This window comes from Callospermophilus lateralis, chromosome 3 (genome assembly GCF_048772815.1).
Source record: "Callospermophilus lateralis isolate mCalLat2 chromosome 3, mCalLat2.hap1, whole genome shotgun sequence".
In the NCBI taxonomy this organism is placed as follows: domain Eukaryota; kingdom Metazoa; phylum Chordata; class Mammalia; order Rodentia; family Sciuridae; genus Callospermophilus; species Callospermophilus lateralis.
Window position 1 is genome coordinate 78,598,608 of NC_135307.1, and position 16,439 is coordinate 78,615,046.

At 37.2% G+C, this 16,439-nt stretch overlaps 1 protein-coding gene across 1 annotated transcript; it reads left to right on the forward strand.

Moving 5' to 3' along the window:
* Positions 1-6,207: 6,207 nt before the first annotated feature.
* Positions 6,208-16,104, forward strand: Parp2 (poly(ADP-ribose) polymerase 2). Its single transcript, XM_076848406.1, has 16 exons — positions 6,208-6,297; positions 7,404-7,553; positions 7,859-7,929; positions 8,526-8,576; positions 10,176-10,272; positions 10,705-10,780; positions 11,421-11,523; positions 12,383-12,545; positions 12,960-13,098; positions 13,999-14,062; positions 14,143-14,277; positions 14,534-14,661; positions 14,816-14,915; positions 15,241-15,339; positions 15,586-15,710; positions 15,826-16,104. Exons 1-16 carry the CDS (start codon positions 6,258-6,260, stop codon positions 15,983-15,985), a joined length of 1,701 nt encoding a protein of 566 aa, XP_076704521.1. The 5' UTR covers positions 6,208-6,257; the 3' UTR covers positions 15,986-16,104.
* Positions 16,105-16,439: the final 335 nt, after the last annotated feature.

A 16,439-nucleotide genomic window follows, 5' to 3' on the forward strand; every position in this document is an offset into this window, starting at 1 on the left:
CTTCCCTACTCAATAATCGAGATCCCAAAGTGTTCTATGTAAAGTTCCTTCTTAACAACAAAAAGAAGCTTCCATTAGGGAGAATCTATTTTTTCCCAACTAGCAAAACCTCCTAGCTGAAAAAACTAGATGTCTCACAAGACACAGTAAGTTTTTTAAGATTTAAAATAAACAACTTTAGAGAAATTTTCAAAGGTCTTATTTTATAGGCTTACATTCTAAAAAACATTCAGCTCTTCCTAACCTAATGCTAAAATATGAGCTTAATCAACACCATAATTTCAGGGAGCTATCCAGCACATATTTTCTCAGCAAACACTAAAAGCAAGCCCCTTCTGCCCTTGTGAATACAAGGAGCACATGGTTTTTCTAGGTCATGCCTGTCATTTCTTTCCAGTATTAAATATGTGCTCAGAACAAAATAAACCATCCCCTACCCATGCCAAAGTAGACAGATATATTCATATAAAGACCATAAACATTATTTTGCCTCTGGCAGAAAATCCTTTACTGCTAGTCAAGATATTTAGGATGTTGATTGGATTCTAATCAACACTATGTATACAAATTAAATATACATAACAGGAAGCCTGCTAAATATCTAGAGTCCTTTTAAAGAAGAACTATATAGCAAAATCCAAAGTGTCACAGTGACAAATGACATATATACAAGCTAATTCATTTGGTGGGAATATCAAGATCATAAGTTTAAATGTCCACCAATAAAGGCTAAAAAAAAAAAAAAAATACGGTATGTTTTAGGGAACAGACAGATGAGGAAGGTGGGAACATGAGGTTAAGAGAATAATTATGTGACAATTATAAAGGATGTGGATGCTCTTTATACATATACAGTTATTAAGTAGAAAAAGATACATGGTATATGTACAGGAGAAGGGAAAGGTAAGTACACAAATTTACTTATATGTACCTAATATATCTTAAGAAGAATACACAAGTAACTGTTAATACTGTTACTGAGGAAGGGAAATGGGTGGTTTAGGACAAAAATAAGAGACTTTTCATGGTACATATTTTATCCTATTGTTATACCTATTCAAAAACTAAAATTAACAACAAGGCTTGAGAATTATTAGGCTTATGGAAGGACTATTAACACCTATTGTTATATTCAATTAGCTAGTTTAGAATGTCTTTTTCTCATTTTCTACTTATAAGAATAACCAACACATACATTATATCCAAACTAATATATATATCAGAGAAAAATAGGAATACGGTGAAGTTACACTCAAGGTCACTAGACAAAACTTTTTACAAGAAAAAAGATATTCAAAATATTTATCGTAAATATATATTGTTTACTTCTAGAAGATGCTTAATATTTATTGTGCACCAAGTAGGTCCTGGCTTTTACATATTTTTATTTGATCTTCCCAAGGTGAGCCCAGAGGGCTCCATGGCTCTTCCAAGGTCACTGGACCAGTAAACTGTGGCACTAGAATTTGAATATAAGTTTGCACTAAACTGGGGTCCCTTTTTCAACATACCTTAAACTTTTGGGAGCACAGCACAGTATGTGTCCTAGGAGCTCACTAGGCTCACTAATATTATCTGCTTTAAGAGTTTGCTGCCTGGTCTCATCAAGAAAGCAGTAATGCTCTGAGCAGAGATCAGGGTAAAGTCACTATCCACAGAAATGTCCATAGATCCAGTTAAGAGCATGGGCCCTACAGATATTCACCAGAGAATTAAAATGTACTGAGCTGAACACCTCTCAAAAATCTCCCCTCACCCAGGGAACTATAAAACAAAACAACATTGGGATAATAACGGTATCTTCCCTGCAAGCAAAATGAAGGTAGACATTTTCAAAGAATACATGCACTCTGCACATGAAATAGAATCTATTGTTTCTGAGTCACCAGGTCTTGAGGAAGGCAGGAAAGCCCAGTACTGCAGAGGCCCACGTGGAGACAAGCCAGGCAGAGCCTTTCACTGCCTTCCCCCAACCTCCCTACAGACGAAATGAATCGCCTTGCAACTCACCCACACTCTAGTGCTGGCTTGGAATAAAGGCCTGCCATCTGATTATATGGCTCAAATAAAGAGAAATCCAAAACAACTAGAGAGCAAAATTCAGTGCATACTCACCAGCCCACCAAAACGGAGAGGGAGAGACAGGAAGTGGGCTTGTGAAGTGGCCTCCGAACCTGATTGGCTAATGAGTTCAAGGAGGATTCCCTCCTCCTTTACCTTAAAAGGTACTGACAAGATGCAACCCCTCCTTCACCCACTTGTCTCTATAGACCACTGATGCTTCCTGCACCTGTTTTTAAATTGAACTTCTTAAACCCTGTGCCCTTCTGGATTAATGTACTTAGCTAAGTAAACACAGGCTGTTTTGAGCTATTTATACATCTTCTTGTCTAGATGGGCCCATTGCATTCTAACTATAATACATCCTAACTATAATACCTATATAACTTCCTATCCTTTGCAATCTCATCATGGTTAATTTACACAAGATAACAGGTCCCAGTATAAACAGTCTTCATCGATCCAATTAAAAGTTATTTGCAGGTTTACCTTTAAGCTAACAGCCTCAGTGCAAAAGATGGGTGGCTAATTGTTTAGGCTTTAAACTTAGCTGATTTTGAATCCAAGCTTTGGTCATTTACTTGCACACATCTAAGCTTCAGTTTCCTCAACTATAAAAAGAGAATGACATCTTCCTTCCAGGACCATTTTGAGGATTATGTTAAATAACTCATATAGTGTACCCAGTACAATGCTTGCTGCAAGGGACTCAACAATATTAGCTATTATTATTGTTATTACATAATTTCTCCTTAGATTTATCTCCCCAAGTAGACTATAAACAATCAGAGGACGATGTGTGTATGCGATGAGTGTATGGGTTATAAATCCCTAAGGTCATAATTGATTAAGAGGTTGTTTTGACTGTTCACAGTCCCCTCCAGTTAAACTGCACGTCCTTCTTCTATTAGGACTGCCTCTTAGGCCATAATTAGAGGACTCAACTTTCATCATAATTCTTAACAAATACTACAGAATATATATAAATATGTGCATATATTAGAAGTATGAAGATTAATATTTTAATTGAATTATAAAAGGAAAAGATGTAACTCTAACGCATAGTAATTCTTCCTTTTTAATAATTTCATCCTAACCAGCTAGAAATTACTATCCATTTCAATCCACTTCAGTTTGAATGTCCCAAATATTCCAATATTCAGCATCAAATGCTAGTTTGTTGATTCATAATTTATTCATTTAATTGTAATTCAGAGAGTTAAAATTATTTCATTTATCAAATATTTACTTTAAACTGGAAATGGTAATAAGCACTTCATATTTGTTACTTTATTAATCTCCACAATAAAACTTTTGTTACAACTATTTACAGAAAAGGTAACAGAGCTACAGAGTTTAAGGAAATTATCCATATCAGTTTGATTTCCTCAGCTGTAAAATGGAGAGAGCAACCTTCCCCACAGGCATAATTGTATAAAATATATATGTAAAGCTCATATCATATTAAGGACTAAATATATTCTATTTTCATTATGAACATTAAATGAGATTATGAATGTTGAAGCTCAGGGTCTACTACACAAAGAAAATTCTACTAACTATTCTCAATATTTATTACAGTTTTTCATATTTTTAAATTATTGCCTTTTATATGTTCTCTACTTTATTTGGATCATAATTGTCAGGTGCTTTTGACCTGCTATGGAATCAAGTTAACCAACCCAATCCAGTATATATATTCAGTAACTAAATTTTTTCAGATTTATTTTCAAGTATTTGATATGCTTTGATGTTTCCATAAAAGGTAGGCTTTTTTGAAATTTTGTTTCTAGTTGCTTCAAGTTCTTTTATAAATATACAGTTTATTTTTACATGTTGTTTTTTATCAGCCTTGCTAAGCTTTCATATTAAGTTTCCTATTAAGCTTTTATATTGAAACTACCCTGTAGTCTCTTCTGGATTTTTTTTTAATAATCATAATAAGACCACATACAAATAATTAGAATTTTTTTTCTTCCTGAACTTTAAATTCTCCCTAACACCACACACAATGGGGATTTAACCCAGGGCCTTGCCCAAGCTAAGCAAACACCCACCACTTAGCAACAAGACCTTTTCAAATTTTATTTTGAGGCAGAGTCTTACTAAATTGCCCAGTCTGGCAGCAAATTTGGGCTCTTCCTGCCACAACCTCCTAAGTAGCTAGGATTATAGGTGTACACCACTGAACCAGAACAAAATTTACATCTTTTGATGAGCAAAAATTCTTTTTTTAATTTATTTTTTAGTTGTAGTTGAATACAACTACAACTTTATTTATTTATTTATATTTATTTTATTTATCTATTTTTATGTGATGCTGAGGATGGAACCCAGGGCCTTGCACATACGAGGTGAGCGTTATACTGCTGAGCCACAACCCCAGCCCCCCAAAATTCTTAATATAATCAAATGTCTAGGTTTTATTTATTTGTTTGTTTATTTATTTATTTTTTGTATTTGGGATTGAGCCCAGGGGTGCTTTACCACTGAGCTACCTTCCTAACTCTTTTTTTTTTTTTTTTTTTTTTTTTTTTTTTTTTTTGAGACAGGGTCTTGCTAAATTGCTTAGGGCCTCAATAAATTGCTGAGGCTGGTTATGTTATCCTCCTGCCTCAAGCTCCCAAATCCTTGAGTTTATAGGAGCTTGCCACCATGCCCAACAATATCAATAATTCTTAATATCAATAATCAAATTCACCAATATTTTGTCTTATATTCAATGACTTATGTCTTAAGAAGACATTACCGATCTCAAGGTTTAAAAGATATGTCCATTTTCTGTTTAAGAGTTTTCATGTTTTGTTTTATTTTTTAATATTAGCATTTCGTCCATTTGTTAATACACACACACACACACACACACACACACACACACACACTAAACCAAGGCATCAACTTTCTGGCTTTGATAGGGAAAGCCTGGCTTGCTGTGGGCACTGACTTCCTCTCCAGTTTCACTCCAGAGTCTTACTAAATGAGAAGCACTTTTTTCCGTGGTTCTCATTTTTCTAGCCACAGGTCTCTCCCCTCCTCCCTTAATGTTTCTTTTCGTACAATTCAACTCATGTTGTTTCCTTAGTGACGAGTTCCCCAGTCTGCTCCCCATTAGTATTTCCCTTAGTACTGTACATGTTGCAGTTATACTTTCACATTTGCTTGTTCAATTACTTGATTAATAACGGTATCAACTACAAGTTCTATGAAGACATGAACTATGTCTCTTTTGGCTAGGCTTTTTTATCCCAAGAATCCACCAAGGTGTCCAATAAATATTTGTTGAAAGAATGAACTGCCTCACTGTGAACCATCTTTTTGTCCTGGAGTAAAATGCACTTGAGTTACATTATTTTAATATACTGTTGAATTTGACTTGCTAAAATTTTATCTAGCATTCCTGTATGTATGTGTATATGCTTATATATATGAAGTTCTCCTTCTTGGGGACCATTTTAGCATAAAACTATATTTCTATATTTCAGTGTCCAAATCAGAATTACCTAACGTCCTGGCTCCCCACTTGTGTTTGACTCAGATGAAGCCTGGAAAACTATGTAGACACACCTTTTATTCCGTTTGGGAAACCCGTGACCAAAAAGTTACCAACACAGATTTTTCCCCCTCTTTAAAAGAGGACGGGGGAGAGTAGTCTGAATTGGGTTATGAGGTCCCCCTTGTGGGGGGTACCTCACCTCAGCCATTGAACTCACTTCGCTGGCCGTGAGTCTGTTCCAAGCTCCGGCTAAGGAGGCATCCGCCGGGCCCCACCCCAAGGGCGGAGTCCACGGCATCTCCTGCCCAGTCTGCCCTCGCGCGGAGCCCCGTTCTCTGGGAACTCACCTCCCCGAGGTTCAGGGAGGGCCCTGTTAGGGCCGCTATTTGGCCCTAGTCTCAGACCTTCCCAAGGGACATGGGGTAGAGTGACGCAACGCACTCAGTTCGTAGCCCCACTGATGAGCTTCCCTCCGCCCTATGAGAAGGACTTCTTTCAAGCAGAGTTTATAAGGCTCCCATGTGTACAGCCATTTCTCGGTCATGGTAACTACCCACAACACACAGCGATATGCAAATATAGCAGAGAGTGTCTTCCCGCGCGCGCCTGGTCGTCTTGGCGCCGGCGCGCTGCGTGGGGCGGAACTGTGACAGAGACCCTGAGATTCCTGGGAGCTGGCTGATGACGTCAGTGTCTAACCTCCATGGCGCGGCGACGGGGTACTAGCGGCCGCCGACGGCGAGGTTCGGAGAGCGTTGTCTGGGGCGCGGGTGCTTTGTCCTAGGGCGTGGAATGCTTGAGTCCCCGCAGTTGGAAAGGGAACGTGTTGCCCTGATTCTTCACTATTCCTCTTCCCCATGAACAGCAATTGACTCCCAAAACTAGTTTTAGTCCTAACCTTTTTAAATTGTTGTTTTCATATTACAGCTAAGTCCAAAAAGCTTTCGGACCTAACAGCTAATGTAGTGCCAGTACTGTTAAAACCGAATGCCAGACAATTAAAATATTGTGAGGTGCAGCATTATTTCATGAATCACTAAGTAAGGATAAGTGCTTCAATTAAATCTTGATTCGATGTTTATTATGGTAAGAAGTGTCACAGTTTTCAGAGTGAAACTCCAAGAATTGTTGGGATATAGCTCTTCATGGAGTATGTTCTCTAAATGGTCCTTTCTATAAATTAGATACTCTTTCTGGTTTAAGAGTAGGTATTTTCAGGGAAGTGCTTTAGGGCATAAGATTAAAGCAAGCTTGGACACTCATGCCTCCAGCAATGAATTTAGAAGAGCCCTGTGATTCCACTTTATTTTATGTTATTTGGTTACAATAGCAATTTAGCAAAGTTAAGACCTTTTTAAGAATGATGGTGTAGCAGTTGTTATTGTTTCTTTGTAAGTTTCCAAACCATCTCTTATAAAAATTTTGTTCTTGGTACTGGGGTTTGAACCCAGGAGCACTTTACCTCTGAGCTACATTCCCAGTCCTTTTTATTTTTAATTTTTTTCTTAGTTGTTGGTTCTTTATTTTATTTATTTATACATGGTGCTGAGAATCGAACCCAGTCCCCCACACATGCCAAGTGAGTGCACTACCACTGAGCCACAGTCCCAGGCCTTTATTTTTTTATTTTGAGACAGTGTCACAAATTGTTGAGCATTTCACTAAGTGTTGAGGCTGGCCTGAAACTTTTGATCCTCCTGCCTGGAATCAGTGGGATTATAGGCAGGCACTACTACAGCTGGCCCAAATCATATTTTTTTTTTTTTTAACTTTTTCCAACAAAGGATCAAATTCACTGTGTATTCATTCCTCCTTATTTTCTCATTGTTCTTGCCCTTGACTTTTTTAGCATCAAATGAAACCAAGAAAGTTAACAATGGCAACTCAACAACAGAAGACTCTCCTCTTGTCAAGAAAGCTCGAACATGTGAGAGAAAAGGAGTGAAAAAGGATCATGCAGCTGGAGAAGAAGCTAAGAACAGGACAGAAGACAGGCAAGGTAGTGGGCCAAGGAGGACATGGGCCAGCTAGATAGTCTGTGGGAGGGGCGAGGGTAATATGTTGTTCTTTCAATTCATTTCTTCCTTCCTTGACGGTATAATTGATTTCTCTATCCTTTGAGCATACCACATTGTTAATCTACTTTGTTGATTCTTCATTTTCTTGTATTTGAGGTGGATTGAGACCTAGGCAGAAGACCAGGATTACTTGTAAATGGCAAATTAGTTATAATTGATTTCTAATCATGACAGCTACTTTTGATTCCCATATAAGTAATGGTAGTACATGTTTCTCTTTCCCAAGAAACCGTGAAAGCCTTGTTGTTAAAGGGGAAAGCCCCTGTGGACCCAGAGTGTACAGCCAAGGTGGGAAAGGTGAGAGACTGTGGAACTGTCATTCCATAATTTGTCTGAGAGCAATGTTCTTTTGTTATTAGGATTCCTGTTTGGGATGTTGCCAATATTTATTTTTAGAAACTATCTCTAAAATTTCACTAACGATTTATTTTCTCCAAGGATGAGAGAAGTAGTAAGGTTTGGGATTAATATTTAAGATGTTATCATGGTTACCTTTTGGGTCACCATCACCCTTCTATACTTTATTCTCTTGGAATCAGGAAATGCTATGATTATTAAAGTAAAACTGTCTTGGTCCAATGAGACACTTCCCTGGAATGGCATGGGTGAATGTTGAATAGAAAAGGATTTGAAAAATATAGAAGAAAGGCTGCTTTTGGAGCCGTTTCTTTTGAGTTGTAATCTTTTGTGTTTCTGTAATTAGAAAAAGACAGCATGTTTTCATTATAGAAATGACAGGCAATGTATAGAAAATGCATTTGCATTTCTTTCCCTGAAAGATAGATGATGATACTGGGGAGTGAGCCTTGAGGCATAAGAAAATTTAGAGCCTCACTTTGGATCTCAGAGCTGAGAATATACCAATGTCATTTTTTTTTTTTTCATCTCTCTAGGCTCATGTGTATTGTGAAGGAAATGATATCTATGATGTCATGCTAAATCAAGTAAGAGCATCCATTCTATTTATGGGAATTTCTTCTTAATAATAATAATAGCATCCCAATACCCAGATCTTTAATTCTGAAGTCCCTTCTTTTAGCTACTTGTGGTTAGATTCCTGAGTATTCAGCCCTAACACACTCTGCCAGAGAGTGAAGTCCTCTATGAGATTGTTTTGCAAACTTTAGATCTTTTATTGAACCTATAAACTCTCTTCATATTTTCTCATGTGTTATCTACTGAGTTGTTGGTTGGGTTTTTGTTTCATTTTGTTTTTTAACTGGCTTTAGGGAATACTTGTACATATGTGGAGAATAGTTTTTTATTTGTAATATAAATTGCTCATGTTTTCCAAGTTTGTCATTTGCCTTTTGATTTTCCTTGTAGTATATACACTTTGGCCTATATTGAAGTTGTAAATTTGTTTGTAGTTAAATTTATTTTTTTTATTTTTAATTAAACTTTTCTATTTACTCATTTTTGTGGTTTTGAATAGATGATATATTTGCTTGGTTACTATATTTCCTAGTTATCACTTCATGTTTGAATTTATTGATTCAACATAAATTTTTAGCAGCTGACTAGTATTCCTTTGTTACTGTTTCTTCCATCTTAAGTATTATGAACAAACAGAAAATATCTTAATGTCCCTGTCTGCTCTCAAGATTTTATGTCAGCAGGCAGGAGGTAGAGATAGGAAAGGGTCTTGATAACCAGGGTTCAGTCTTCAAGTACTGGCTGCTGTGCCTTATCACAGACCACTCTTCACTCTTAGTGAGTTAACTTACAAATACCTCTTTTTAGATATTACTCATATTCTCTTTAAATGTCTCCAAGGCAAATCAGGTTAGGAATAAGACAGATGTGACAGTGGATATCCTTTGTCCCCTTGCAACATTGTCCTACTCTGAGGTTCACTGTCAAATTTCTGCTCCTGACAAACCAAAGCGCTAAGAACTATCAGAGTAAGAAGTAATCTAAACAAACAAGCATAGTGATTGTACACCTATGGAACATCAAAATTGTTTTCATTTGGGCTAGGTACAGTGGTGCACATTTGTAATCCCAGAGACTTAGGAGGGTGATGCAGGAGAATCGGAAGTTTGAGACAAGTCTTAGCAACTTATTGAGGCCCTGAGCAACTTAGTGAGACCTTGTCTCAAAATAAAAAGTAGAAAGGACTGGGGTTATAGCTCAGTGGTTAAGTTTTCCTAAGTTCAATCCCCAATACCAAAAAAAAAAAAAGAAAAGAAAATGTTTTCATTTGGGAAATAATTATAAGGAATGGATTAGGATTTGGAAAACACAGTACTGTTCATAGGTCAACTGAAGCAGGAGAAGCCAATAATGTAAGATATTGAGGTTAGGTGGAGGGTTTTAGGAAGCTTCCAGGCCCCCACTTTAATTGCTAAAAATCCAAAGTTTAATATATAAACCTTATTCTTTCTTTATATCCTTATTCTTATAGGAATCTAATTTTTTGCCCTATGCTGTCCTTTTCTTTATGGAAATTACTAGCACCTGTGACCAAGAATCATTGGTTAATGTGACTTACATTTGAAAACTTTCTTTTTTTATGTTCACTATTCTCTCACTCATCATAGACCAATCTTCAATTCAACAACAACAAGTACTATCTTATTCAGTTGTTAGAAGATGATGCCCAGAGAAACTTCAGTGTTTGGATGAGATGGGGCCGAGGTAATGACCTTTATTATATATTTTATGCATTGTCATTCAGAAAGCCAGAGGCCATATAGTGAGTAGCTGGGTTTAAATTGGAAAAGTAGAGGGTCTGAAGTTTGGAAGAGGCTTAGGAATCAAGTTAGGCTTCTTGAAGTTGGATAATGGCTGGCATCTTTATGAGGAAGTTCCCATTGGATAGAATAAGCATTCTGTGAGGCTGAAAACTCTCCTGTGATTAGACAGCTAGTACTGCTCATAGGCTATGGTAGTTAGCAAGTAACTTGTGTCAACACAGTCAGTTCCCTAGTGCTTTCATCTTTCTCTTCTTTTCCTGCTCATTTGCCAGATAATAAACAGAGAAGTCTGATAACTAGTTTGTTATTGTTAAGAAACTCTTCTTGGAGTACAGAACAAAACATATTATTGTGTGTGCCATTTACTTTGCAGTTGGGAAAACTGGGCAGCACAGTTTGGTGGCTTGTTCAAGCAACCTCCATAAGGCCAAGGAAATCTTTCAGAAGAAGTGAGTAGTAGAAAATGAGTACAAAAACTACCCTTCTTAGATTGATCCTCAAAAAAAAAATTTATAATGAATGTGATTTGGCCTGAATGTGAATTTTTTCCCACTTTAACAATCTGTGATTAGAAGACTAAATTGCATTCTTAGTAACTAAATTAATGTAGAGCCTTGAAATTAACTAAAACTAGAAGAATCTAATATATTAAATTGACAAACAAAAGAAATTTGGGGAAAGTAGAGATCATCATTTGGGTGGAGAAAATCAAGCGAGAATTTTGAGAACTTTGCCTATGATATGGAAGTAGAACTTTTAGGATTCTCTGGGAATATGTTTCATTGATATTGAATAGATATCTAGATATCTTTTGCTTTAAATCTCATGGTTTCTGTGGTGTTTGGGGACCTTTGGGATGCCTAGGGATTCTCTCCTCACCCCTACCACCACTTATTTTGTTTCGTTTTATTTAAGTCCTTTGTTCCAGAGTTTTTTTCCTCTTTGATTCATATTTGTGGAAAGCTGAGATGTAAAGGAGCTGAGGGAGAGGGTTAATAAATTTTTGGAGACTTTTGCCTAAGGAAGTAGTTGTAAATTCATTCCTAAACTTTTATTTGTAAGGTCTTCTTACCACCTTGCACTCTACAGATTCCTTGACAAAACCAAAAATAATTGGGAGGATCGTGAGAAGTTTGAGAAGGTGCCTGGAAAATATGATATGCTACAGATGGACTATTCCACCAGTACTCAGGTAAATGCTGACTACTTTGGGGGGAAAGCTGTCTCCTCTTACTCAGGGTGAAGTCTAATAGGAAAATTTATATAAGTCCAAGACCAGTCAGGCCAGAGTGTCTTGAGTCATTGCTGTTTCCCACCTCAGGGATAACTGTCACTTGTCTCTATAATCTCAAAGGGGCAGAAAGAGTGAGGCTAGAATGTGCCTTTTAAAATCTTTGTTCTACTATTTACTAAAATTATTTAAAAATCTGAAGCCCTGTTTCCAGAATTCTAATGTTACAGACCAAAAAAGCAGTAATATATAACCAAACTGAAAGAACTACATTTAAAATTGTCTTCATTTTCAGTTCTGTACCTTTGTAAAGAAGTTCACAAACTGAGATGCAGTAGAAAACTGAAAACTATCACATATATGAAAAACAGAAATTTTAGAAAACCAGGCCTTGTGGCACACACACCTATAATACCAACTCCTCTGGATGCTGAGACAGGAGGTAGGGATAGTTGAGACCAGCCTGGGCAGGTTAGCACGATCCTATCTCAAAAAAGGGTTGGACATATTCAGTGATAGAGTGCTTGCCTACCAGGCATGAGGCCTTGGGTTCAATCCCCAGGGAGAAAAAAAAATCAGAAGATTTAAGATACAGTAATATCTTTATATGCTTAATGACCATCAAGAGGGCCTTATTAACTGTGGGAGGCAAAACTAGCACTTAGAAGTGGAAGTCACAGTAGGTATTCCAGTTGGGTTAAGAATGGAATGTTCCTGTGTTCAAGCAGAGACTGATTGAAGATCACTCTGTAGAACACCTCTTTCAGGGTCTTACAATAGAGCCTTTCAAATTTTGTGGATTTTGTTTGTTTTTCTGTAGGATGAAGATGAAACAAAACAAGAGGAATCTATTAAAGCCCCTTTGAAGCCAAAGTCACAGCTAGATCTTCGTGTACAGGAGTTGGTAAAGTTGATCTGTAATGTCCAGACCATGGAAGAGATGATGATTGAAATGAAGTATGATACAAAGAAAGCCCCACTTGGTAGGATTTCACATTCTGTCATACATTCACTCTTCATACATCTTAACTTCTTTTGTTGTTGTTGTTTTTGTTGTAGATGGACACAATATCTTTATTTTTATTTGTTTATTTTTTATGTGGTGCTTGGGACTGAATCCAACCCAGGGCCTCATGCATGCGAGGCAAGCACTCTACCACTGAGCTACAACCCCAGCCCCATCCTAGCTTCTTTAATGGAATATTTCATTACTATGATGATTTAAAGCTTGCTGTTAGTACTGAATGGAGAAAACAAAATTTGGGATAAAAGGTTGTGAGGTGAGGGGAGGAACTATTTTCAAAGTTGAAAGGTGAGAACCTTTGCTGGGCACAGATGTAAGTATTGTTTACAGAATGAGATCTAATTCAGAGTCTTGTCTGTGATTGGGCCTACAGGGAAGCTGACAGTAGCACAAATCAAGGCAGGTTACCAGTCTCTCAAAAAGATTGAGGATTGTATTCGGGCTGGCCGGTGTGGACGAGCTCTCCTGGAAGCATGCAATGAATTCTATACCAGGATCCCACATGACTTTGGGTAAGGACTATGCTATTCGCTTACTTCGTTCTTCTCCCTATCCATACTCCCTGAATCAAATCAGCAGTAGCTATAACCCTTTAATCTTTTATTCCTAAGGAAATTATCATCTTACATAGTGCCAAAATGATTTATAGATCACATATTTAATCAGTTTTGTGATTCTGCAACCTGTACACTCAGAATAATGAGAAATTATATCCCATCTGATTCAAATGTATGATATGTCAAGGTCATTGTACTGTCATGTGTAACTAATTAAAACAAATAAAAAATTAAAAAATAAATAAATAAATAAAAGTAAAAAAAATATATGGGATGGAATCTCCTGGCCTGACTACAACCATAATCTCTGACCAAGCAGAAGTTACCAACTCAAGAGAGAATGGGTTTAGCTATCCAACCAAGTAAAACACTATCAAGACATATCACCCCTTTTCTTTAAGGTGACTATAACTACACTAACATTTCTGTGACTCAAATGATACTAGATACATAAAACACATGTTTATCTTTTGTGTTTTTTTTTTTTCTTTTTACTTTGAGAAAGGGTCTCACTAAATTGCTGAAACTGATGTTGCCTCAGCATCCTGAGTCACTGGAGTTATAAGCCTGTATCATTGTGCCAGACTAGAGCTTATTTTTAAAAGGATCCCATAAAAAAGAAATTCAACTGCAGTCCCAAATGTGAAAATCTATGTAGTTTCCTTTATTCTACTCAGAGTATATATTTAATATCCCTTTATATATCTGGACCTCTTTATAGGTCTCTTTCAAGAGGGAAATCCCAGTTCCTAAGATCTGTTTTGTAAAGGATCGATTTTTAGCCTGATGTTTTCAGTCATGTTCCTTTTAGCCACAAATAAGATAGCTCATTATTGATTCTATCTTTGTCCTTAGACTCCGCACTCCTCCATTAATCCAGACAGAGAAGGAACTGTCAGACAAAATACAGCTGCTAGAGGTGAGGTATATATGGATTGGGAAATATTAAATCTCTTATTCCAGGTTTCCTCGCATTGATTCTATATCTCTTCTTCTTAGGCTTTGAGAGACATTGAAATTGCCATTAAACTGGTGAAGACAGAACTGCAAAGCCAAGAACACCCATTGGACCAACACTACAGAAACCTGCACTGTGCCTTGCACCCTCTAGACCATGAAAGTTATGAGTTCAAAGTAAGAAAAATGGTTTTATTTGCAAAGACCAGCCTTCCCTCATCTATTATTCTCTACTTCTGATAAAAAGCAAACTGTCAAAGAAGGCATGATTTCTCTTTACAAGGAATTTGTGAATGTAGATCTCTTTCTAACTGCCTTATAGACCATTTAGGATCAAAAAGCTCTGCCAAGTTATACCAGAAGCCACCAGTTCTTCAGTTCAGCCCAGTCTCTTCAAGAGTCCACAGCAGCCATATTTTCCACTTTTCCACAGGTGATTTCCCAATACCTACAGTCTACCCATGCTCCCACACATAATGACTATACCATGACCTTGCTGGATGTTTTTGAAGTAGAGAAGGAAGGTGAAAGAGAAGCCTTCAGAGAGGACCTTCATAACAGGTGAGTCCAGCTTTGGGCTTCAGAAGACATTTCCTTTTCTGAAATAACAATTAAGGAACTTCAAGGGGTGACAGAGGCAGCTCTTGGCTTTTTTTTACATTTATGACCTGTGTTTACAGAAGAGCTCCAGAGTATAATAATGGCTTTTTCTTAGGATGCTGCTATGGCATGGTTCCAGGCTAAGTAACTGGGTAGGAATTCTGAGCCATGGGCTTCGAATTGCCCCACCTGAGGCTCCCATCACAGGTTACATGGTAAGTAGAAATTAAACTTTTTTGTTTGTTTTTCTAGATTGGGTTTAGGTGGTACTCCTTCCTAAGAATTAAACCAAAGCTCACTGATAATACTGTTATCTCTTACTTTGTCCCTATTTCTTTAAACTTCAAAAGACAGATTTCCTGTTCTCCATAAGATAGAGATTTACCAATCTTTCTATCCTCTCTGGAACAGAATTGTGAAGGGTAATAGAGAAGGGTCTGTATTGTGTTTAAGAGAATGGAAAACAGTCAGTGGTATGAGCCATCCTTCCAACGTAATGAGTTAATAACAGCTGACGTTGGTTTTGTTTATATATTTCAGTTTGGAAAAGGAATTTACTTTGCTGACATGTCTTCCAAGAGTGCCAATTATTGCTTTGCCTCTCGCCTAAAGAACACAGGACTGCTACTTTTATCAGAGGTAAGGCAGGAACAAATCTGTGATGTCTAGTTTGTTATTAATTCCTGTGTTTTTCCAGTGACAAGTTTGACCCAAGAACAAAGATACTTACCTGGGATGACTTGAGGAGAACCAACTGAAATTTTCATTGCATTAGATTCCTTTACTAGAGTAAAGGAAGAAAATACAAATGGGATTATCTGGTTGGCTTAAGAGCCACCTAATTCTCAGTAGAATGTAGGCATTCAGAGATCTTTTGCTTTGCAGGTAGCTCTAGGTCAGTGTAATGAGCTACTAGAAGCCAATCCTGAGGCAGAGGGATTACTTCAGGACAAACACAGCACCAAAGGGCTGGGCAAGATGGCTCCCAGTCCTGCCCACTTTGTCACCCTGTAAGTATTCAAAGCCAAGAGGGCTAGAAGACTTCTTATAAACAAATAAGACTCTATTTTCTGCATTTCAATTTCTGAACCAAGGCTGATGTTGACATTTTCTTCCATTTGGCAGGAATGGGAGTACAGTGCCCTTAGGACCACCAAGTGATACAGGAATTGTGAATCCAGAGGGTTATACCCTCAATTACAATGAGTTTATTGTCTATAACCCCAACCAGGTTCGTATGCGATACCTTTTAAAGGTTCAATTTAATTTCCTGCAGCTATGGTGAATGTTGATATTAGGTAAACCAGAGAAGATATAAATAACCTTTAGGCAAGAAAATAAGTGACATTGTACTTTTGAACTTTTTGATATTTTGTGTAATAAAATAAAAAGAGCATAAATCTACTGCTGGCTTCTGTGGACTTGACTTCTCTAAGCACTTATCCTGACATTAGTATATCTTCATTTCCAGGGCAGAAAATACCCATTGCTCTGTATCTCCCACAACTAGTTGCAGATTACTCAGGATCTTGTTACTTCACAGTGTAATAGCTCATGTACCCTAAAGGACACTAATGAGAGCAAATGCTTTTCTCTATTGAATTCAATTTTTCTGCAATCTGGAGTTTGTTTAGAATTAGTGAAAGAAGAGTAGAGGTCCGAAAGGTTGAATTGTTCCCCTTTTTCCCATCCATTTCTTCTTGATTACCTTTTCCTGTTCAGCAACTGCAGAACAGGCC